Source organism: Photinus pyralis, unplaced genomic scaffold (assembly GCF_008802855.1).
Source record: "Photinus pyralis isolate 1611_PpyrPB1 unplaced genomic scaffold, Ppyr1.3 Ppyr1.4_LG3a, whole genome shotgun sequence".
NCBI classification, from domain to species: domain Eukaryota; kingdom Metazoa; phylum Arthropoda; class Insecta; order Coleoptera; family Lampyridae; genus Photinus; species Photinus pyralis.
The window spans coordinates 14,478,390-14,503,831 of record NW_022170509.1 but is presented as its reverse complement, the minus strand read 5'-3'; the positions used below and the strand labels follow the sequence as shown (position 1 = coordinate 14,503,831).

At 40.2% G+C, this 25,442-nt stretch overlaps 1 protein-coding gene across 2 annotated transcripts in view; it reads right to left on the bottom strand.

Annotated features, from left to right (window-relative positions):
- LOC116166224 (neprilysin-4-like) overlaps positions 1 to 25,442 on the bottom strand; it is a 95,270-nt gene that overhangs the window by 49,500 nt on the left and 20,328 nt on the right. For both annotated transcript variants that reach the window (XM_031481089.1, XM_031481090.1), the window contains exon 3: positions 22,837 to 22,985. In XM_031481089.1, the coding sequence (XP_031336949.1) occupies positions 22,837 to 22,985 (149 nt within the window). The remainder of the gene's footprint in view (positions 1 to 22,836; positions 22,986 to 25,442) is intronic.

Here is a 25,442-nt window from a genome sequence, read left to right as displayed (position 1 = left end):
GTGTCCAATCCTCAATATCACTTAGATTATACACCATGTAGTACACCCATGTAGTACTGTTGCGCACTAGGTTTAAAGAATAATATTTGAATTTCCCGCTACCTGCGTCTATCTTACTCGACCCACGCCCCTCTGCGCTCATTCACCTTTTAGTGCTCGTTGCGTACACATCGTGTTAGCACCTCACTTTTTTCAACTGTAGGTTTTCAACTGTAAGTTTTAACTTCTAATTCCTGTTACCCTTAGGTTTTTAGGGTTTTAGTTAGGTATGAGTCCCTCAGAGGACTTTTCTAGCGACTCGGAGGCTAGTATTTCAAAACAAGATTTGGCAAAACGTTTATGTAAGTTGGAACGTAAGCTTCGCAAGGTCAAACGCCGCCATCGTGATCGTACACGTTGTCGAAGCAAACGCCGTTCTTGTTCTCGCAGCTGCCTTCGCCGCCGGCGTTATAGGAGCCCCAAAGCCTCCGGACCTTCGGCAACACAACGGCAATGCCGTGCTCGTGATTATCGCAGCGGAGTCACCGAGACATAGCGCAGATCGGTTCTTGCACGATTCGGCTAGCGCTGAACGGTTGGTCGATCATTTTCCGCGCAAAATGGCGCCAGCTGCGACTGTAACCTCCAGCGAGGGGGCTCCAGATCCGCCCGATTTTGACGACAGGGAGTCTCCGGTTTTACAAATTAATAATGAAGACGATTTGCCGGAGGCATTTTTGCATGTCTTAGGAGAGGATCCCCGACAAAACACCCCGGCGCCATTCGACCTTCACGAAGCTTTAAACTCCCGCTGGAGTCATGTGATTGCTAATGGCCTCGTTTCTTCGGAGCGCGACTCTTTATTCAAATCTTATCAGTTGCCATCGAATTGCGTCGCTTTGACCCCACCAATTCTTAATCCGGAGATTTCGTCTATCTTGTCGGGACCTAACCTAAAACGTGACAATGCATACTTGCAAATGCAGACACAACTAAGTCACGGTAGCTCGGCCCTAGCCTCGGCTGTTCATTTAATTCTTGAGAATAAAGAAATTATTTCCCAAGATCTGACAGCTCGCTTATTGGCAGGATTGAGTGATGCAAGTCGCATACATTTAGACCTTCTCCATCAAATGTCACAACTCCGGCTTACTCTCATTTATCCTTCTCTAAGCAAATCTGTGAAGGTTATAGTCGAAAAATCTACTCCGCTTCAGTTTCTCTTTGGAAAAGAGTTGGGAGAGCAAATAAAAGCTGCAAAATTAGTGGCTAAAGCTGGGAAGGACTTAAAGGCCCCTATCACACACCTCTACTGTTTCGTCCAGACGGACTTTTCCAAAGTTTGCCAGGGGGGAAAAGGGGGGAGAGAGCGCTAACCTTACCCGGCCTTATAATAGCGGGCCGTTAAACCGCAATCGCCCGGCTCGCTCAACGGGCAGAGCTCAGCCACAGAAGGGCCAGCCCTCAAAAAAACGCTACCATTACAAACGTCGACAGTAGAGGTAAGTACATTGCTACCCGCTGGTTGCTTACAATTTTTTTATCACACCTGGACCAAAATTACGACTGACCCTCAGCCACTGTCTTGGATAAAAGGATATTGCATTCCGTTTTCGTCAACACCGTCGCAACAGCGACCGGTCTACAAAACCTTAGAAAGGTTACACACACAGTCCGCAATCAAAGACTTACTAGCTCTAGGGGCTATACAACCCTGCACTCCTTGCAAAAACCAGTTTATCTCTAGTATCTTTTTGCGAACTAAACCAAATGGTACACAAAGATTTATTTTAAATCTAAAAGCACTTAACGAGTTTGTCTCTACTTCTCATTTCAAAATGGAAGACTATCGTACGGCGTCGCGGTTGTTACATAGGAACGCGTTCATGGCCTCAATCGACCTGCAAGACGCTTATTTTTAGTACCGGTAGCCCCACACCACAGGGGTTATTTGCGTTTCGCTTTTGAGGATAATCTGTTTGAGTTCACTTGCCTTCCGTTTGGTCTCTGTTCCGCGCCTTATTGTTTTACCAAGCCTTTGAAACCTGTAGTCTCCCATCTACGACAACAGGGCATCTCCTGCGTGAACTATCTAGACGATTTTTTAATCTTTGGTAAGACCAAAGAGGATTGCACAGAAAACGTCGCGTATACCCTAAACGACTTAACTTTAGGGTTCCTCATAAACTACGATAAAAGTTCGCTAGTACCTAGCCAGAGGCAACAGTTTCTGGGATTTATATTTAACAGTTCAACAATGCAGCTTGAACTCCCCTATGAGAAAGCTAGCCACTTAAAACTTTTAATTGACAATCGAATAAAGAATCCTAGTTGTTCCATTCGCGCGTTAGCAACTCTCATTGGTTCGCTTGTTGCGGTATGCCCCGCTACAAAGTACGGTTGGCTCTATACAAAATTATTAGCTAGATAACAATATCTAGCACTTCTTGCCAGTCACGAAAATTACAACGTGCTTGTCACTTTGACATCAACTGCGCTTAAGGACCTACGCTGGTGGACCCAAACTGTTATAGGTGCCTTTAACGATCTTCACCAGGATGCTTTTGATGTGGAGTTATATACAGACGCTTCATTGACTGGGTGGGGCGCCTGTTGTAATACACAAACAACTCACGGCTGGTGGTCCCCAAAGGAAAAGGCGTACCACATCAACATCCTCGAACTTCTCGCTATTTTTTACGGCCTACAATCTTTTGTATCGGATTCGACAAGGGTTAATGTACTAATTCGCACTGATAACACCACAGCTCTCGCGTACATCAATAAAATGGGCGGCATTCAATATCCTGCCCTTAGCCGCTTATCTCGCAACATTTGGCAATGGTGCGAACAGCGCCATATTTGGTTGTTCGCGTCACACATCAGCTCCCAAGATAATTGGAGGGCTGACAGAGCCTCCCGTGTCCTCCCAACTGATACCGAATGGTCGCTTGACGAAACCACTTTCGATATAATTAGCCACTCTCTAGGAAAGCCTTCGATAGATCTTTTTGTGTCCCACCACAATTTCAAATGTGAAAAGTATGTCTCTTGGAGACCAGATCCTGGAGCGTGGGCAGTCGATGCCTTTACCGTAAGGTGGACCAACAAGTTTTTTTACGCGTTTCCACCGTTTTCTCTTATTTTACGAGTTCTACAAAAACTTATCCAGGATCGAGCTGAGGGTATTTTAGTCGTACCTCTTTGGCCAGGGCAACCTTGGTACCCGTTGTTCCAAGAGTTAACCAAAAAGGCAGAGGTTTTTCCTCCAAAAACTTATACGTTATCTTCTATTTTTAGTCACCAACATCCGGTGTCAAGCGCACTTACCCTGGTGGCCGCGCACTTATCTGCGAGGCTTTTCGCAAGAAAGAAGTCCCGGACTGTGCCATCGACACCATGGTAGAATCCATCTCCGACTCGACCATGCGACAGTATGAAACAACTTATCGACAGTGGTGGAACTTCTGCAGCGAACGATCTCTCTCTCCTTTTCAAGCACCGACTCCCTCCATAATAGAATTTTTACAGCGGGCGTTCGAGGGAAACAATCTCCAGTACGGTAGCATGAATTCCCATCGCTCAGCATTGGCGCTTATTCATTTGCAACCACTGTCAAACGATGCGCGTCTTTCGCGCTTTATGAAAGGAATCGCTAGACTAAGACCTTCGAAACCACGTTATAATAGCACCTGGGACCCTAACGTTGTGCTTGAGTACATTCAGAAACTCGGACCTAATTCTACTTTATCCCTGAAGGATTTGTCAGCCAAGCTAGTTACTTTGTTAGCTCTGGCCACAGGCCATCGCCTGCAGACAATCCAGTTAATCAAATTAACAAACTTACATACCTCTCCACAGGGCATACAGATTCCCATCACTGACCCCATTAAAACTTCGGGTACCAATCGATCTCAGCCTTGCCTGCAAATACCAAGATTTGCTGAAAATCCCTTACTCTGTGTAGCTACTACTTTGATTGACTACATAGAGGCCACAAAACCCCTCCGGACTCCGAATCAGGACTACCTGTTTATTACTTTTAAAAAGCCTTATAAAACCGCTACCAAACAATCCATCAGTCGCTGGATTAAGAACACTTTGCTTACGGCTGGATTGGATACAAATGTTTTCAAGCCGCATTCGTTCCGTCATGCTTCCACTTCTGCGGCATATAGGCATGGGCTTTCTCTCTCAAACATTCTTCAAACTGCGGGTTGGACTCGGGCCTCTACCTTCACAACGTTTTATAATCGGCCTATCTTGGACCCGACTGCTTTTGCCAAATTCGTGATCCAATCAAGTCAACTGGATGAGGGCATCTAACGCCGCGCTGTGGATCACGGGGATACCCTATCATATGGCACCGAATAGCTAGTACAAGAAAGCTATCATATTTCCTTTCGGTTATTGTTTCGTTTAATAGTTTCGGTTGTGTACACGACCAGTTTACGCTGTTTAGTTAGGATATTCGGTTATTAAAGGTTACTTTATAAGACAACAGAGTTGCCTCAGCTTGCTTGGGCCGAATTATTCCTGATCTCTAAACAACTACATGGTGTATAATCTAAGTGATATTGAGGATTGGACACTGATATATAATTAGTGATCAAGCGAACTTACCTTATAAGTGAAGTTCGATCATAATTATATGAAGTGTCCAATCCGAAGATATCACTCCCCTCCCTCCCTCTTTGTCTTTTCCCCTTGCCAATAATTCGGCCCTCTCCTTTTTATCTCTAAAGAATGAGCGTAGAGGGGCGTGGGTCGAGTAAGATAGACGCGGGTAGCGGGAAATTCAAATATTAATCTTAAACATAGTGCGCAACAGTACTACATGGGTGTACTACATGGTGTATAATCTAAGTGATATCTTCGGATTGGACACTTCATATAATTATGATCGAACTTCACTTAAGGTAAGTTCGCTTGATCACTAATTTCAATACGTTTTCGCAAAAGGTAGTGGATTCGTCGCGAATTTATGATCAATATAATTACGGTCGCTTTAAACGAAATCGCTAGCGGAAACTGTATAAATCACGATACAAATTATCCAGTGTTTAAGGGTGTGAATTAAGTAGGTCCATACTTAATCAAGAACAGTAAAACTGTGTAAATAATGTACGGAAACATTTACGTAATGCGTACCTTCCGGTTATTGAAAATCGACAAGATATTTTGGTTTTTGTTCATACTTTAATGATAATCGTAAAATTAGCGTACTGGGCTTTCTATTCCTGTATCTAAACAATAATACTTCGAGTACTTTTACGCGATTTTCACACCAAGCCTTGATTGCGGTCGAGATAAAATTCACCATCCTGAATTTTCAAAACAGTTGTCGCATATTCTAGGAAGCAGTGCATTATTTTTAGATAACCTAGTGAAATGTAAGTCTCATCAGTATCCGTAAGTTATTTTTTTTTATTATATAAAAAATGGGTCGTTTGCCAGAATTCTTTGATTGGATTCGATTCTTATCAATAATTACCATAAGAAATCTGTTCATGCAAATGGAGGCCGATTCCTTTAGGAATATTAAAATACTCAAGCAACATTATTATGTAAATTCCTAAAAATAATCGACCACTACTTTATACAAATCAAAAAATTTTAAATAACTTACTGAATTGACGTGAATGAGACTTCCTTTCCAGGTTACAATTGGTCTTATCTTTCCCCGGAAAATACCACCCCCTTTAGAAATATGGAAACAGACCGCTTCAATGATGATGCTTTGATAACTACACTAAGAATTCAATTTCAGCGCACTAAAAATGGTACGTGATGGATCGTAAAAATCACTCGAAAATTCGTCTTAGAATCTAATTTTTAACGTACCTAATTAGTACGTTTCGACTCGAGAACCTCTCGCTCGTCCACTTCTTTCGCTATTTGAAACTCACCCGGTAGAAATACCGAAACGCGCATTCCTCCATGACGCTTTAGAATTTTTTTTATCTCCCTGTTTTATTTACAATCTGTCCTAGAACATAAAGCAAATGTAATAGCAACAATAATGCTTTAACACAATAATGCATTAATGCAATTAAGAAAGTATTTTTTCGATTTTGTGTTTTGTTAAACATAGGGAAATTTCCACATGTACCGGTTCATGGCGAACATGAACGAAAGTATGTCTCGCGATAGCCTTGCAGAAAGCGAGCGCGGTTGCACTGCAGTGCACCGTGGTGACGGACTCGATAATCTCGCTGAACCTCACTGCTGGAGTTATGGTATAGGGTGGTGCTATACCCTAAACCAGGTATAGTTTGGAATTCATTCGATTCAACTTGAACTCCCAGCGATATGTTTTTTTCGGGGCTCAAAAAAAGGCAGTGTATAACCTTCCTTTTTTATCAAAAATCGACTGCACCAAAATTTCTCGGGAAAACACTTTTTCTTATTAATATTGGTGCGTAGAATCCAAAACAATTCGTACTTTTTCGATCAGACTTCTCAATAAAAAGTTATAGACTAGAAACCAATTTCGAAAAAAAATTCAAGGGGCTGTAACTTTTGAACTAGTAGCCCAATCTTGGAACTGTTTGAAATTATGGATTCTACAGGCCACATTCTATAAGAAAAATTTTTTTCCGGGTCGATCTGAGACAATTTTTTCTTCGGGGCAAAAAAAGGCTTTTTTACCAAAAATCGACTGCACCAAAATTTTTCGGGAAAACTCTTTTTCTTATTAATTTTGGTGCGTAGAATCCAAAACAATTCGTACTTTTTCGATCAGACAGGCTTGGACCGATTTGGTTCAAAAATCCAATGACCCCGTAGGCGTAGGGTCACATCGAGGAGCTCTGTCGCTTTTTTAGATTCTCTGTAGGGGTTTATTTTTGTAGGGTAATTGTTTTGTATTACTTTTGTCGATTTATTAGGGTGTTTGCTTTTATCAATTTGAATTTGCTTAAGGTTTAAAAAAAATGGTTAACAATTCATTTAGCTTAGCGCATCTTCACTACAGGGTGAATTTTATTATTTGTTGAAAAGTGTTATAGTACATGTTTGGTCATATGGTCATATTAATAAAGGTGGAATTTTCCACAGGTGTGAGTGGATTTAAATTGAGACTAATATACAGGGTGGTTTAGATAATTTAGGGTATTTGGAAGTTGGAGTGCTATGTAATATTCACATGTATTAACCATTCGCGGGAAGGTGGATATGGAATTCAAGTACGATTTTGTTATCGGCTTGTGCGTTGGGTCGGAGGTTTTTGTTTGTTTTATGTGGGGGAGCAAAATATTGGTTGAATGGATTATGAGAATTATAAGAACACATTGAATGAACGCAACGGTTTGAGACGGGTTTCTCAAGATTAATGTTAGGGTCGAACTTTTCTGAATTGGAGTGTTGTGGGAGAAAATTTTATATGAACGAATTCTTTGAGGGCGAATTTTGCAGTGGCGAATCTTCCGGGGCGCCGAATTTCCCGATCGAATTTACTTAAGGATGAATTTTCTCGGAGACTACGTTTCCTATAATTATTTTACGTAGTGACTGGCCATTTTCATAAAATTTAATGAAATCATATGGAATGGGATTAAATCAATCGGAAACCATGAGTGAAGAGGGAAGGAGTAGCCCCTGCCTTTATACACGAGTCGTTTTAGCGAAAGAAAAGGGAAATGGGTAGGTTAGATTAGGATTTAAAAATACGAAATCTACGCGTGATGGAATTTGCTATTGGGGAAATGGAGTTATAAAGGATCTTCTCCGCACGCGTTACATTAAGTTAGCTATTTTGTGTTAAATTCTATTGGAGAACACATCCCGATGATAGATATTTCCGGTTGTTAATGGAAAAGAAAAACACGTAGCACAAACGCGCTCTTTTATGTTTAGGGAAAAGTCGTAAACAGAGAGATTGCGCTGGTTACATGATTAACTTGATTAATAGTAAATAGGGGTGAAGTGTACACCTTCCCTCGCTTACATAAAATGTGTCTTTAAATTTGGTTTCAAAATTATGGGCTTACCATAGCTTTCCTGCTTTTAAACTCACATATCAATACGACACCGAAAAGGGGTTGCGCTTGGAAAATTAAGATAGCAGTACTTTATTGCACATTTTGCATAACTTTCAAAGATTAAGGCTTTTAAGGTTATAAATACTGAACAAATTTTTATAGTAATTACTTCCATAAAATGAAATTAAATTGGCTGAACTGATGTACCGTAATTGGATTTTTTTCTGTAAACAAGATTTGCCAGGAACATACAGTCGCAGTTAATTACAACTCGAAATCATTGCATTCTTTTAGCGGGGCGGCTGCAGATTTAACTTTTGCCGCAATGCCGTATATTTCACGCGAAGGATACGCGTCAGCGACAATACGCGAAAAGTTGAAACAAGATTAGTGTCCTACCAAAGGGCCCTCGATATATGATCCGTGGAAGGGTTAAGAAGTTAGGTTAAATTAGAGAATTTAACGAACTTCCTAACTTCTGCCGTTTTCAGGCTCGGCACGCTGTACGTCTTTATCTTGAACACGTCGGAATATATTGGCTGTCCAGGAAGCTGAGAATTTTCGATGTAAAAACCTAAATGAGAGATTAGGACAGATTTTTTTAATATAAAAATGTCAGAAGCATTTTATATAACGATTGGAGGAACTAACGTTGTTGAATCCGAAAATGCTTGTTTCCGCGTCGAAATTTGGACCAGAAGTTCTTAAACCAAGATGGCAACCAAGCTAGAATCGTAATATAAAGAGCTAAAAGTATCAGCCTCCTTGGGCCACTAATTTCTTATTTACATTAAAATCAAGAGGATTGCCTAACAGTCCTTTTTTATTTCTAGGTTTTGCGTCTTTCCGATGTCTTTCAGAGATACGTTGTCTTACCACATGTCATAAACGTAGCGATTCCTGCGTCCTTTCAAGCCAGATTATCAACATTTAGGGGAAAACTTTAAGACGTTTTCAACGATGTATTCCTGTTTTACCAGCCCCCAACTGGACGGCAGCTTCTTTTAATATCTGCAAAATTGTTAGCAAAAATTAAGGCAGATCTGGTGACGACCTCCGTGGGTTGAATCTGCCAGAGTATCGTCCTGAGGATGACTTCCTAACAGTTGTCCATACAGCACTGCCGAGGCCTCAACTGAACGCCTGGCTACTCTGGACTTCACGTTTCGCATCCTGAGGCTACAGCCGTAGTGCCTAAGTCACTTCATCTGTTTTTAAATGTTTTGCTTGGTGGAGAAAGAGCACTTGATGATATTAATTCTGAACTGGACGTTTATAGTGAAGAAGACGACGAAGGTGACTATTTGGAGAAATACCTGTTTCCGGAAGCTTGTTCCTCAGGCCATACCTACCGGCAGGTATTCCAAGTGGACACGGATCTAGCCAAAGCTACACTTCAAAATATACGTGCTGCTACGGGGCTGTTATTCCAGCCAACTTTAAGGCATTCACATCCGATGGAGAGATTGAACCAGCGCTGCACATAACAGCAGATAACGTAGATATTTTAACGGACACGCTTGATGGCAAGAAGACTCATGCTAAACAGATGGTGGCTTCTAGTGGGGTGCTGTCAGCACTGAAGACGTTTCGCGCACAATCAAATTTAATCGCCAAACTCTGGAAGTGCCCACAGTCCTCAACTAGTGATCCAGGAATCTTAGAGAGCCTCTCTCCTTGAGTGCTTGAATCTCTACTATAACTCTCGCCAGGAAAGATTGCCGGTCATAGCACACCTTGCGTCGATCTACAATATATGTTTTTCTTAAGATGCGAGCGACTTCCGGAATAGGATCGTGCCAATGTTGAACGAAAAGTCTTTTTGTTCAACATTGACACGATACTATTCCAGAAGTCGCTCACATCTTTAGAAAAACGTAGATTGTAGACCGGCATCAAGGGTTCTGTGACCGGCAATCTTTCCTGGCGAGAGGTTTAAATGATATAATTCTGTTCTGAAGACGATGACAACATTCCAACTGCTACAATCCGACGAGTCGAAGAATTTGCAAAAATGCAAAAATCTTGAACAACACAGACGAAAATGACACCCAAGACAGATCATTTGCTTATTAGCGACTCGTGGAATGTCTTACTCAAAACTCATGATCGGAACTGCAAAAGTAGAATCCTATCCATGAATTGTGTGCTAGTCTGGGTCCCCTACAGCTGAATAATATACTGGCGTTCCACGCGGTGCCGGGTTGTGACTCCACGTCGCACATCGCTAGCTTGTCCAAAAAATCAGCGTGGTCATTCTTCGAGGGAAACGGCTGCTCATTACTCAGCGGTTTTGGGTCCATGCCGCTGACTGAGTGGTATGGTATGGAATGAGAACCTGTCATAGGGGGGTGGGACTGCGAGGGGTTTAAAAATCCTCAATTTTGAAAATTTTTTAGAAAGCACGGTTTTTCTTTGTTTTTTTGGGTTTTAAATTTTTATAACATTCCCTAAAAGAAGGTGTTATATTGAAGGGTAGGGTGCTATAAACTACCTGGGAACTCTTGCAGCAAATGTGTGCTTAGTCTATGTACCTTTCAGGGGTCCGTTATCCCCCCCACTTACACATTCGATAGTCGTGTATTATATTATGTATTATAAAATAAATAAATAAAAAATAAATGTATTATAAATGAATGCGCGTTCGTTATCAGCTCACATGCGCCACCGATCATAACTCTTGCACCATTATCGTTTTATTGAAATCCAAAAATACGTTTGGGAGGGGCCAAGTGTACGTAGGTACGTAGCCCCCCCCCCCCCGGTACGTATTTTGTCGCTGTACGTAGCCCACCTGATACATTTGGTTATGCGATCAATTGCGCCACTTGAATTAAAGGAAGCGGCATCACGGCTAAGCCATGACAAATTTTCCAAAAAGTGGGGGGAGAGCAACTTAACGTTTTTAAATCTTTCCATACATTCCATAATTGTACTTCTAGGCATGCGTTAAAATGCGCCGTCAAAAGATATGTACATATATTACATTATTATACATATATATGTATTTTTGTGCCATTCTTGTTTTTTGGTTATCCGTAAATATATTTGGGAGGGACCAAGTGAACGTAACCCCCCATAACGCATTTTGCTACCGACATCTGTGCCAGTCGATACATCTGGTTATGCGCTCAATTGCGCCACTTTAATAATTAATGGGTGGGGATGCGTCCCTGATGGTAGAGACTACCAGGGGCGTTTCACCACTACTTTTGTTGCCATCGCGCTGGGCCCGCGACATATGCCAAACAATGTGGTGGATTTTGTGGATTGGGGGGGGGGGGGGGGGGGAATTCTGCTGTCTGGTGATAGCCTTTTCTCCGAGTGTTCATTAGTTTCCGATGTTCCTATCCTTTTTCTATTTTCCTATTTTCCCCCGTGTTCCTCCCCTATTTATTGTTGTCCTCTCTCTGCGTTACTTTCTGTCCCCTCTTCCTTCTCCTCTTGGTTACTTGTGCTTATGTCTGATTCTTCTTCCACCTCCAGTATTCTTCTGCTTTCTTTCTCCATTTAATGTCTGTCTCTGCTCCACTCTTCCCATCTTGCCATGGGAATCCCCTAGGCCTCTACCGTTTGGTCTATGGTGGTGTTCCATGTGAAGCAGAGTCTGCCTACCAGAGATTCTTGGCAGCCCGTAGGATATGGTCTTTGTTCCTCCTGTTTGTATGTCCCCAGTATCTCATCTGCCTCATCTTCAGTCTCCTGGTGATCGTCTTTTCCTCTAGTAATTCCCTTATCTGCTTCTTGTAAGGTTGCTGTTTTCTATCAGTATCCTGAGTGCCTTCCGCTCCGCCTTCCTTAATGTTCGTCTGTTGCTCCTTGTTAGCGCTGAGGTATGAGATTGTAGGTGCTATGATCGTGTTGTAAATCATCATTTTCAAGCTGTCCGGTATTTTCTTCTCTTGATCTTCTTCTGATGCGTTGGTTATCCTGTCTTTCACTGTGTTATGCCTGCTGAGTGTGATGCTTATGTACGCTCCCAGATATTTAGTCTTGTGCTTCATGGTGATCTCCTTCCCGGCTATTATGATCCTCTCTTCTTCTTTGTACTGGGTGTTGCTTCCTGGGTCTCTTATCATCATGGAGCTCTTTTCGTTGTTTATTTGTAAGCCTATTTCCAGGTATACCTCGCTGGGTTGGACGAAGCCCCAATCTCTTCTAACTTATCCGCATTACGAGTAAGTCGTCCGATTAAGCCAGTAGTGTCGGTAGTTGTAATTGGTTGCGGGTTGCCCGTGCGGAAGTTCCTCACCACTATCCTCGTTTGTTCTAAAGCGTGACAAAGTGCTATCGCCAAGAGACTTGGGCAAAGCGGACATCCTTGTTTGATTCCCCTGGTTTTCTTTTGGGGCTCGGTCTTCTTCCAAAACCATTTTATACTAGTATACTCCCTTAGGCACGCGTATATGATTCTGTTGATTAGGAATTTGGGCAGTCCCAGCATCAGGGAGGTGGCTATTGCTTCATGCGTCACTTGGTCAAAGGCTTTCGCCAGGTCTATTGCTAGAAGGTATGTTATGGTTCGTGCCCGCCACTGTTCGTCTAGGATCCTTCTGGTTGTGAATATATGGTCATCAGTTGATCTTCCTTTTATAAATCCTGCTTGAAATGCTGGCGTTTTAGGTATGTGGCCCTCTAGGCATTGTAGTAGGTAGGTTGTGTATATCTTGTAGCCCGCACTGCATAGCGATATTCTTCTGTAGTCATCTGTTCCTTGTGGTGACCTGACTTTCGGGATGGGGATCTGCACTGTCTGCTGCCATTCCTTAGGGACCAAGTTCCTTGGTCCATATCTCCTGTATCAATGCATGTAGGTCTTTTATTAGCCATTCTGTAGTAATTCGGCCTGGACTCTATCCTGTCCTGGCATTTTTCTCTTTTTCAGTCTTCCTATTGTCTCCATCATTTCTTCCACCATGGGAAGTGGCGGGAGTGGCCAATGGTCGTCCTCCCTCATTAGTTGGACCTATTCTTCCTGATGTGCCTATGTTCTCCCCGAACTCGTCGAATTCCTTGATTTCGTGTTGCTCAAAGGCTCTGGATTTCTCCTCCTTGGTTTCCCTTAGCTCATTCTTTGTTTCAGGCTTGTGTGGGTTTTGCCCAAACCTTTTCATTGCTCCACTATGATTATCCATGGCTCGCTTCCTGTTCGGTGACATGGGCGGTTTCTGTTTCCCGAGTGTTTTCCCTGCGGCTTCTTTGGGCGTTTCAGGGATCATGTTCCAAGATAGTATTCCTCCCCCCTTTTTGTTTCTGATTTCTTCCTGCTCCTTTCTGTACTCTTCCCTTTTCTTCTCCCCTGACAGAAGTTTCACATCCCACCATTCGGTTCTCCCGCTTTGCTCCTTGTCCTTTACTTCCTACTGTTTTTCGTGATATACTCTCGCTTTTTTCTTCACATTTCTCCACCTCAATGCCTCGGTGCTTCTTGATTACAATTGCCGCACCCCTGCCGGTTCTCTCTTTCTTCCATCAGTCGTAGTTCCTTGTCGCTCACTTGCTAGTTTGGTTTCTTGTAGACTGGCTACATCTATTCCTTGTTTTCTTAATTCATCGTCAATTAGCTCCTTTTTCCTTGGTTCGCTTGCCCCTTGCACGTTCCACGTGGCTACCCTCATCCTGCTGTCTCCTTTTGTATCCTGGCTTCTATCCTGGTTTTTCCTTCTCCCCTGTGAGGCACTCTTTTCCGACAGCATGCTCAGACTGTATTCGTTGGGGACTGCGGCTCCTCTCGCTTCCTTGTATTCCTCTAGCACTCGTGTTTCTTCTTCTACCTCCCCTATCTAGTTTTCTGCACTCACCACGCTATCATAGTGGTTCTGGACATTGCTACTCCCTAATCTGTATGCTAGGTGGCAGTGACCTGTGACCCCCGTTGTTGCTCGTGGTTTTATAACACCCTGTATTGAAATTGTAAGTAAATTATTCTCTTTTCGTGGCTTTAGTATTGTACTGTACGTTCTTCTTATGTGGTTCTTCATAGCTTTTGTAGAAATGTGTTCCTTTTGTAATCTGTGTCCATTTTAAATGTTAATGTTTGTTCAATAATACACGGCGAATCTGAGATTCCTTGTTTGGCACGTCAACTACAATAATTGTCTGATTGTAACGCACCCGCACAGCAATGGGCATTTACCGCTTAATTGTTAATTAAAATTAGGTTATTAAAACAATGGCTTATGAATCTGTAATACTCGCTAATTGATGCTAATATTGCTGATTAGGTACAGTTTATTGATTAGACGTGATTCGGTTAATCAAGTAGGGTGCGATGTAAAGCACTACATGAATCAATAGGGAAATATTATTACACCGAATATATATTTGATGCTACATGTGTGGACACGCAGTTTAGATTGATGTTCAAATATTGGCACTCTAAATAAGCAGCCGTTTGCCAGCAATATCGATAAAAAGGTAAATTTAAAACTACGAGTAGGTACGTAATATAAACCAAAGTAAACCCCTTGAAACGTGAAGATTAAGGAGAAACCCTGGAAACTTAATTATGTGGTAACATTTGTATTGTTAACAGAGTTCAAGTGGCCAAAACGTGCAAATTAAACTGTGCTAGGGAGTCTGTTGTCACTTTGCGACTATTACATAGATGGGCGTTCTATATATATATTTACGCCATGTTAAGCTTGTCCGCTTTTATTGGAAGGTTGAATTGGCAATATAATCATTTTGGTCTGTACCTTTTTTTACTTAACCTCTGTTTAATGCTTTAACATTCCGACATTTCTGAGCTTGACTAACGAAGTACGATTCGTTATTGCGAGACCTAAAACATTAGCAATTCGCAGGAATCAACGTGTTTCTGTTTAAGAAATTTGCTGATGTTGGGATGTGATTATTTGATATAAACCCCCAGTGTATGATTTGGTTACAAATTTGCGTGGACATATATCTCGACCATTCTAATTAAATCTCTAATCATTTACTAGTTACACATCCACTAAATTTCCTATTTATATTCCTAAATGGGTTATTTGTATGTACTGAAGCATGAAGAAAGAAAACAACATGCGCATTTCCGTTCGGAAAAACGAAGGAAATTGAAATTCGTCTCCTAAAAATCTACGAGCTGAAATGGCATTTAATCTGTTTGACCGTACATGCCGTATACAAGTCGGCATGAAGGATTTTTCATAGAAAACGTGAATTGTGTTTGCAAGTGAAAGTAAATTTAATTAGAAAATTGGATGAAGTAGCACCCTATTTCTCTCCTTATAATAATAACGCCAGAAGTGAAGAACTTCACGCAGATGCTACCTTTCCGCTTGTATAAAAGTACGAATAGGCCCTGGATATTAACGCCTACTCCTCAATACGTGACAAATAGTTTTCGTTATAAAGCAATGGATCTACAACTGCATAAATCATATAAAAAGAGGAAGATTTTATTCTCTGCTTGCCCTCCACTTGTAGTCGTAAAACCAGTCACCACAAAAATGGTTCATATACGAGTATATACTTTACGTAGCTAAGCTACGGAACGACACAGGCCGTAGTTTCCACCCACCTTTATTCGAGATTAATTGTAATTCCTCTGCAATGGCTTAAAATATCAAAATGTTTTGCGTTCTATCTTCCAGTTCCCTTTTTAAAAGGCATTACCGGGGACCGTTTTGGACAGTTGTAAATTCACAGTTCACGCAATGCAAGAAACCCACGATTTAGGCATCAAAATCAACAGTCATTGGGAATTACTACATTACGCAATGTGGTTCATGTATTAACGATCATCGAGACCGTTTATAATTTTGTACTGCTGTATGTCTGTCCGTTTGCCTGTACACGATAACTTTGTTTAGAAACGTCCGGTCGCTTTGAAAATTGGTACACGTGTTCTTAAGAATATAAGAAAGGTCGCTTTTGTTTTTCAGTTACGTAGACTAACGGGCCAAAAAGTTACAGCCCAAAAACTGCGCGAACCTTCAAAGAAGGTATTTTTTATAATAAATTCTTGTTACAAAGAACATATAAATGCCCGGTTTTCTGTGTTAGTAAATATTTCATAACCTCAAGCAACTTTGAAGATGAAAAAAAATATTGCGCATGCGCAATCCAATTTTTGTATTTGTTAAGATATTTAAATGAAATTTTGTATGTACGCACCTCGAGTAAAAGTAAGGAGAAGTCCAAGATATTATTAAGACGATGAATGTTTGTCTTATATTTTGATTTGATCGTCTGTTAATTGTAATTTACCCCCCCCCCCCCCTAGAGATGACATAGTCACAGGACTGTATAAAGTAATGTGCTCACATGCGCACACCGATGATAATTTTTGCACCATTATCTAATTTTAAAAAATACGAAAATGCATTTGAGAGGGGTTAAGGATACATCACCCCCCCACCCCTCCCTGCCGCCACTATGCATTTTATCGGTATCTATGCCATCTGGTTATACGCTTAATTGCACCAATTGAATTAAAGCTAGCGCAGTCACTGTTAGTCATGACAAATTTTCAAAAAGGGACTAACTTCGCGTTTCCAAAAGTTCCGTTTGAACATGCTTTTTTGCACTACCTTGTACCTTTCACAATGCGCTCAAATGAGCCGTAAGCAGACATGTTTGCGCCTTTTAAGACCCCTTTGCAGTATACACAGTGTCCAAGATATACACATCCGAAACTATGCAAGATATGACGCTGGTTAAATTAAGGAAAAATTGCGCAATTAAAGAGCTATTATGATGCTTTCAAGATAACCAGATTCTCTTTACTTCCGCACCCGCGCACAAAGTCCTAATTGTGCGAAAATACCTATCGGACACATTTTTCATTTTGCAGGAACTTTGTTTGTAAAGTTGATACTGAAACGAGACGTTGTATTGAAAATCTCCTACGGTGTCTTGTAGAGCTGAAAAAGTGGCCACGAGAAAATGTTTTTTTATTTTTTATACCTGTTCAAATAACATCAAAAAAATGTAAAACGAAATCGGCGTAAATATCGGTTTTTCTGGTATATCTTCAAAAGTAATCGGCTTTTTCTGGTTTACGTTAAAGTGTGATAATAACTCTTTCATTGCACAACGTTCCGCTAATTTGACCGTCGTCGTATCTTTTATGGTTTCCGAGATTCCCATGATAGACATCTTTATCTTGGACATTGTATACTATACAGTGTTTCTGAAACACTATAATGACGCAAAGATTTTTGTTTAGCATTTTGGCGCATGATGAAAGGTACGATGTAGTAGAAAAAACATGTTAAAAAACGTAACTTTTGAAAACGTTAAGTTAGCCCCCCCCCCCACTTCAAAAATTTTTTTATGGTTTACCGTAATGGCGCTAGCTTTAATTCAAGTGGCGCAATTGAGCGCATAACCAGAGCGGCACAAATACCGGTAGCAAAATGCGTTATGGGGGTTCCGTTCACTTGGCCCCTCTCAAATATATTTAAGGATAACCAAAAAACAAGAATGGCGCAAAGATAAATTTCGTATGAAAAGATATTAAAAACAAAGTAACTTTTAAAAACGTTAAGTTGGCCCCCCCCCCACTTTTTGAAAATTTGTCACGGCATAACCGCAATGGCGCTAGCTTTAATTCAAGTGGCGCAATTGAGCGAATAACCAAATGTATTAGGTTGACCAAGTTACAAGCGACACAATACGCACGGGGGGAGGACTACGTTCACTTGGCCCCTCCCAAATGTATTTTTGGATTTCTAGAAAACGATAATGGCACAAGAGTTATTATCGGTGGCGCATATGAGCGCATAACGAGCGCATTCATTTTAAAATAATACGACGGGCAAGTTAACGGACCCACAATTTTCCGAGCCAACGGCCCCACGGATTTTGTGCCAAATTTTGAAGTGCCGCAACGTGATCGATTTTGAGATAGGAATAATTACAACAAACTTGGAGAAAAAAGTTGAAATACTCAGGATAATATTACCAGCAGGTGGCCCAGGAAAATTTAATCAAACAGGTATCTAACGATAAATCACAGCCTTTTTCCAATGTTGTCACTGGAGCGGCGTCTCCGAAGAAAAATCACACAGCAATTTTTCCTGCAATCGATGGCAATTGCCACAGGTAAAGTCATAGGCCCCAAAAACATCATTTTTGCTTCGAGAATGAGCAACAATAAGATTTCTACAACAAAGGAATTAGTTCAATAGTTTATTGAAAATAAGGGGGAGGGGAGTAGTAACATAAATCAGATTTTTGTGCCAACTAGAAAGTTGATTCTGCCCGCAGAAAGAATTATATTATCCAATGTTTCGCCCTGTATTTCCCATTTCGTAATAGAACGTGTTACTACCGCATATGTCGTTCATTGGTGCCGGTATTGGGGTAGAGGGTTATCTTCATCTGTACAGCTTTCGACATCAAATATTCATAGCATGTGAATCCTAGGACGAGTTAGATTTTCCATCCTCCATCGTGTTTGAGTATTGAAGATTTTTTTGTCTGAAAAGGTTAAGTGCTATAAATGCAAAGAGATGGGTTACTTCGCATCTAAATGCATAAGATTTGAGCCCAATATACAGGTTACCGCAAATCTAATAAACGACCTCACCTAACTTCAACACCTAGGTCAGTAACGCCCCACTTTCCAATTTCGATGAAGAAGAAGAAAGTCTCAATGCCAAGTAGAACCCTTCGTAAAACCAAGAAATGCATACACACTTCAAAACCTGCTTAAAAAAACTCAAAGTAGGATCATCAGCACCCGTAACTGAAAACTATGAAGAAAGTAGAAACATTTCGGATGACATTGGATTATTTAACGTTTTGTGATTTAATGGATAATGCAAAAGGTTCGAATAGCTTTTTGGAAGTTTCAAAAAGGTGAAGATATAAACGGAATTATCGACATTATCAAGGCTGTAACCCCCGTTTTCAGTCAACAAGTAATAAAGGAACGTTGTAAGAGGTTAATTAAATACTTACAGAGATAAATTTATAAGGAAGCAACTGGTGTCTTCGCCACGGTGCCTTAGTGGCTCCGCAAGAGAGCTGCGATTATCTATTGAGCGTATTGACAACACTTATCAACTGACGAATTTAGGACTTTTTTTGACAGTAAATGTTAATAATTGTGACATTTGTCTTTTTCAAGAAGCAAATATTGATAGTATGAATGACGATATGCATCTCTCATCTTGGTATACAGTGCCACCATGCTCAGAAAAGCCCCGGAAAATATGCGAACTAATTTTGAAATAATTCAGGCTGGCCAATAGAAAGTCTGCAAAACGACGCGATACATTCCGCGCCATAATTATTAATTATTCGGTTTTGACAGTTGACTTTTCACGTTATTTTAGTTTACACTTTGCTTCTTGTATTTGCTTTTTTTTACGTTTTCCGTCTCCAGTTTTATAAAAACTCGTCTTTTTCAAGACGCATATAGCTTGGATCTACGATCTGATAAGGTATTTAATTCCCTTCGTGTTTTTAAATTTTGCATCAGAATGTACGGTCTAAATTTCTAGCGCCCTCGGACACGCCCTGTCAGGGACTTTCTGAGCGTGGTGCCACTGTATTTCCTATCATAACCTAGCTACGGAACGGTACTTCGGAACCGCCATTGCTGTTAGAAAACAGGGATCATTTATCACTATAAATTATCTTTGGATATACTACCATAAGTATCTGAACACCCAGTGTACTTTGATCAATTTTGATTAAGCCTACGCAAGCTCACACCTGATGTTTAAAATATGCGATATGTTTCCTGTAGTAGAAGAAGCATTTGCTAGAATTTTTAAAAAAAATTTTATTTTGCCTTTATTGTTGAGTCGGTACCAAGCCAACCCACTATACATTTACAAATATTCATGCCGGAACCCGGATTCGAACCAGGGACCCTTAGCACCACAGTTCAGCTTGAACTGAACTGCGCCACACTCAAAACAATATCTGTATATATAAAGGAAATTGACATTGCGCAGAATGCGCATGCGCACCTCTGATTTTTACAATATGAGATATGCTGGTCTTTGCTAGAAGCATCTGTGATTAAAATTTAACAAATATCTATAAATAAGAAAGCTGACATTGCGCAGTTTGTGAATGCGCAAATTAATCCGTTGGTGTTATACCTAAACGACACTTAAAAAATAAATCGAACCCCAAACCCATGATAGGATCGAACTCCTAGTTACATATTATATATCATATAGTGTTAGGTATACCATGCGTAATGCGCCTTAGACCAACATTTTTTACATGCGCTTTCATTTTTTTTATTTGATGCTTCAGAGAAATCTCTTTATAAATAAGAAAGTTGGGTGTGCGCATGCCCACATCACGAAAAATTCAATTTTGCCTTCAATTGAATTCATTCAAGGAACCTGCAGTTCCTACTTTAAGTATGTATATGCGCTATTCAATTTTTGAAATATACACTTTGAATGACCTTTTATACCAAGGACCTATTGTAAACATTTATCAAAAAGTCTAATGTGCGAGGTAATTTTTCACGTGTGCCGGGAATTTGCTTTTATTTGAAGGATCCACATTAAAATTTTTAGAAAAATCACTTTAAAAGTTTAAAGGGAAGTTGGGTATGGGCATACATTTTTTGATAGTTTCCTTTATTTTTTATAGTTTTCCGGAAAGCTAGAAGGTTTCCAAAGCAATACATTTTTTAACAGAACGACATTGGGTAAGGAATTGCATGGAGATTGGCAAAAAACAGATTGGCTGCTGCAGTATTCCTTACAAAAGCAGGTACAGGAAAAATAGCAACTACCCATTTTGTCAAAATCTTGGAACCAGACGTGAATGGATTTGAAAGTATATGGTGTGAAAAAGGTGTTCTGTGTAAAATTGACAAAGGCGAACTTAAAATACTGATGTAGTTTTGAGTTTTTTGTAGTTATTCTGTAATCGGTAATATGTGTATATGGAATCAAGACTGTATCTGCTATTACAGGGTGGATCTTTCAATTTGGGTCATCCTGTATATTAGAATTGATATCAAGATGGCGTTTTCTAGTAAAATTTAGTGTATTAGAAGCACGCCCATCGCCCATACATGATTATACTAAGGCGTAATTGTAATTGTGGAAATAAATGTTCGCTGATGATGACATCTTTATTTTCGAAACGCGTATGTGTTTTATTAAAGTTTGTTAATTCGGTCCTTTCCACCTCGTGGAATGTTAAAGAAAAGTACCAACTTTGAACATAATTTAACAGCCCTGATCCCACAAACCGCATGTCGATTTGAACTATAAAACAACAAGCATGACATCGTGATGGATGCTGCAGTTAGAGAAAAAGTATAGTGTTTTAAAAAAGGTATATATTAAGCGAAACGTTGTTTTAACTTTCCCTAGAAAGTTACAAACTTCTTTTTAGTAACAGAAACTTTAATTTAAGAAGTGCGCGAAGTAAACAAAAGTTGTTTGCATACGGGGAGTGACAGCCTAAGTTGATGTCAAACATCGCACAATTGCATTACCTACCTATTTATGTCGTGCAGGTGACACCTATACCTACTTGGTTATACTTCCGTCTTCAAATACGAATACGTCAAGGGAACAAACTTAAAGGATGTTATTTCAACAATAATATTTCTATTACCAACAGCGGATGGGAGGATAATATCAGACTCGAGACTGCTATATAATATAATTGATGTGACCGTTTATATACCTACTTTAAGTCAGTGTTTTGTGGTGTACCCGAGGGATCTAGGTTCACTTTTCGAGCGTAACACAACGAAGTTGAGGTAACGCTTATGTGCTCGATTAGCCGTCGTCTGTCTGTCTGTCTGTTCCGTCGAGATCTCTTTACAAGGTTTCCTATTTATGGTTTCCACTAGACCTAATTAAATCAATTTTTGTGGTCACGGACTAACAGTTTACGGCAACAAAAACCTTCACTGAGAAACTCCTTTTTTGTATCAAATCCAATTCTAATTCATGAATGGAAAAAATACATGCAATACAAATGGCTAGATATTGATACCTTGAAGAAAAAACATATCTAATTTTTCTTCGTAATCTCTGGGCGTAATGTTCTTATTTGATTTGTCTTTCATTTAATACGATAATAATTTTTTCACGACTGTAATTCGCTTACCCAACTGCTCGAGTATTTTATCGTCTTTTTTAGACCATGTCGTTAGTATGGACAAAAGACTGACACGTTCACATTAATTCGCTTCTGGATGTTAGTTCATTTAACCGCAAACTCACAAAGCTTGGGTTTAAATTTTCAATTCAATAAAACTACCCTTAATCACAAATTGGTTTTCTGATGCCCGAAAACAAACCCCAGCTTTGACTCTTGGAAAACTAGGACGTTATTTCTCGACGAAATTTCGTGATTACTTTTTGGTAGTTCTCGACCGAATCTCTTCTAAAATTTCCCCGGATTAACTAATCGCGGAAAATCTCTCAGAGAATAAATTTACTTTTTTATTAAACTCAGTAATGTAAAATCTTACTAAGGACCGCGCACTGGTCGCAAACACTTTATTAATGGCACATAGGAGCTGTTTTGCAGAGCTCACATACTACGTAATAATAAACATTGTCTTATATGTATAGTTATGATTACACCTTGGATGTGTGACATAAGGCTTCAAAATAGAAAAAGTAACATAATACATTTCGCGTCGCATTGATTTTCTGTTACATGGCGTTATGTATAGCGTCAAGAAAATAATTGACAACTGTGGACTAATGCATGTGCAAGCAGCATACAATCAATCATATCTGTTGAAATGTGTCGTCCGATGCGTGATTTGTAACCTTACAATGATGATTTGCAAAACCACCTTTACAAATTTGCCGAAAATGTATCTACCTACCTAAAAGCACCGTTGTATTTTTATGTATATATAAAAATGTAAGAATCTAGCAGCGAGAGAGTAAATAAGAAAGCCGATACTTACCCGTGTTAACACAGTGCGTTGTAACGCAAAGGTGGTCGTTTTCCAACGTTAATCGAAATCCCAAAAGAACAATGGTTCCGGACGAAATTAGTAATAGGCTCGTGGATAAAAAGATTAGTATTGCGAATTTAATAGAATTGTCCACTCTTCTGCAACAAAAGAAAATTTGTAATAACAGATGCGGTAACACACTCTTACATTTATACTACGCGAGCCAGCTCCGTATGACATTCAATCTTCCAATATAGTTGAAAATCGCATTAAAAGAAACAGTTTACGTATTAATATTGGCTGACATTTCTACATTATAGAAATCCCATTGATTGTTTATAGTTACCATTGCAGATAAAGAAAGCAAAATTTTCTCAAGAAAATGTCATTAAGGTGACGTGTGTTTTAATTTTGATCAATTTAATAATAAATGTGTCCAGAAGCAAGTTCACGAAGGTTTAGTGAGAAGTCTAACGCGTGTTGTCCGATTACGACTACTTTGTCGAGTTTTGTTTGGTTAAGGTTCTATTAAAAGTTAAAAGTTTCTACCGCCCGAACAGCCCCAGAAAATTTTCTCAGCTCTTCTTGTCACATAATTCCGTGTTACAAAGCAAGCCTTGCAAGACCAGATTATTTGAATTAAAACTGCAATTTAATCTTTTTTTAAATTTAATTGTCGACCAACTGCGTGCGGGGTCATAATATGTCCAAACAAGCTTTGTAAGCTTTCTTTCTTTCAGAGATTTTGTGTTTCAGAATAAATTGTCAATCAATGAATTGTATGTTTATTCGAATCGATTGTACGATCCGGATAGTCTTCATGTCAGATTTTTTTCCTTTTGGTGCCCAAGATTTACATCAGGTGTTGATGAAAATTTGTGTAATAAATTCTTTGGAATCTTCGGAAGTTGAAACAGGTTAGTTACTTTGCGAAAGTGGAAGTGAGATCGGATTAAATCTACTGGTTTAAACATCAGGGTCCTATCAAAAATGGCGTGTGTCCCTTTTTAACATTCGTTCTATCCTCCTCAGGAGAAACGATACACGATATTTGTACAAAAACCAACGTGGTTTTTGCAATGGTTTAAAGTAAATCGTGCATAAATTGACCGGATTTCCGTTGGTGTTAGTTCATAGAGTGCAATCGTAACGACTTTCCCATTTACTTTGATGTGCAGATTATTATGCTTCGAAAGAAAAAAATAATTCTGTCATTGAACCAGAGAATGCCCTTTTCGCTACGAGCTAGGGTGTAAACGCATCCAAATCATCCTTAAAGGAGGATAACTCCCAAACTTTTGTAACATTTGAAAAACCTCACTTCTTTTGGTTTTTTCAACACAAGTATGCGTTTTTTTTTAATATCTCTATGGACTGAGGGTTGAAAACACATTCAGCAAATCCAAAACGGTGCTGACAACATGGAGACGAGGGAACTCTGAATCACAGAGCGACCACATAGTAAGAACCAAGTCAAAGAAAATAAGCATCATGAACACAGTAGGAGTATGGGCCAGTTCAGTAGGATCGGACCACAAGATGGTAAGGGGGAAAGTAAGAGGGAGGGGGAGGAGAAGAAAGTGAAAAGTAAGGAAAGAATAGGAAGCAGCGCGGGAAAACTGAATGGTTGGATGTGAGACTTCTGAAAGGGAAAAAAAGGGCGGTGTACAGAAAGGAGCAGGATGGAATCAGGCACCAAAAGGGGGAAGAGGGACCATCTTGGAACAGGATAGCCGAGACGCTTATAGAAGCAGCAGGGAAAACATTAGGACGGGATAAGCCTCCCATGTCTCCGAACAGAAAGCAAGCCATGGACAACCACAGAAGATCACTGAAGAGGTTTGGGCAAAACCCGCACAGACATGATGCAAAAAAGGAACTAAGGGAAGCCAGGTAGGAGAAAAACAGAGGCTGTGAACAGCATGTGATTAAGGAATTCGCTGAGTTTGCAATGAACATCGCCAAGCTTAGCCCAATGGAGAGGAACGCGCAAATGTATAAGCACATACAAAAAACAAAAGCAGGAACCAAAAAATATGTACCAATGACAGCATGGGAGAAGTTTCTGAAGGAGGAACAAGATGTACAGGTCCAGCTATTGGAGGAGAACGATTACTGACCACTACCACCACCCTCCACGCTGGAAGAAATAATGGAGATAGTAGGAAGACTGAAAAAGGGGAAAATGCCAGGGCAGGATAGCGTCCAGGCCGAATTACTACAATACGCTTCAGAATGGCTAATAAAGGACCTACACGATTTCATTCAAGAGGTGTGGACTAGGAAATTGATCCCCAAGGAATGGCAACAGAAAGTGCAGATCCCCATCCCAAAAATCAGATCACCACAAGGAACAGACGACTACTGGAGAATCTCGTTATGCAGTGCGGGCTACAAGATATACGCAACCAACCTGTTACAATGCTTAGAGGGCCACACACCCGAGACACCAGCATACCAAGCAGCGTTAAAAAAAGGCAGATCAACGGACGACCACATATTCACGACCAGGAGGGTTATAGACGAATACTGGAGGGCAGGAACCAAAATGTTCTAGAAAATGTCGCTCCTAGCGATAGACTTAGCGAAGACCTTCGACCAAGTGAAGCATGAAG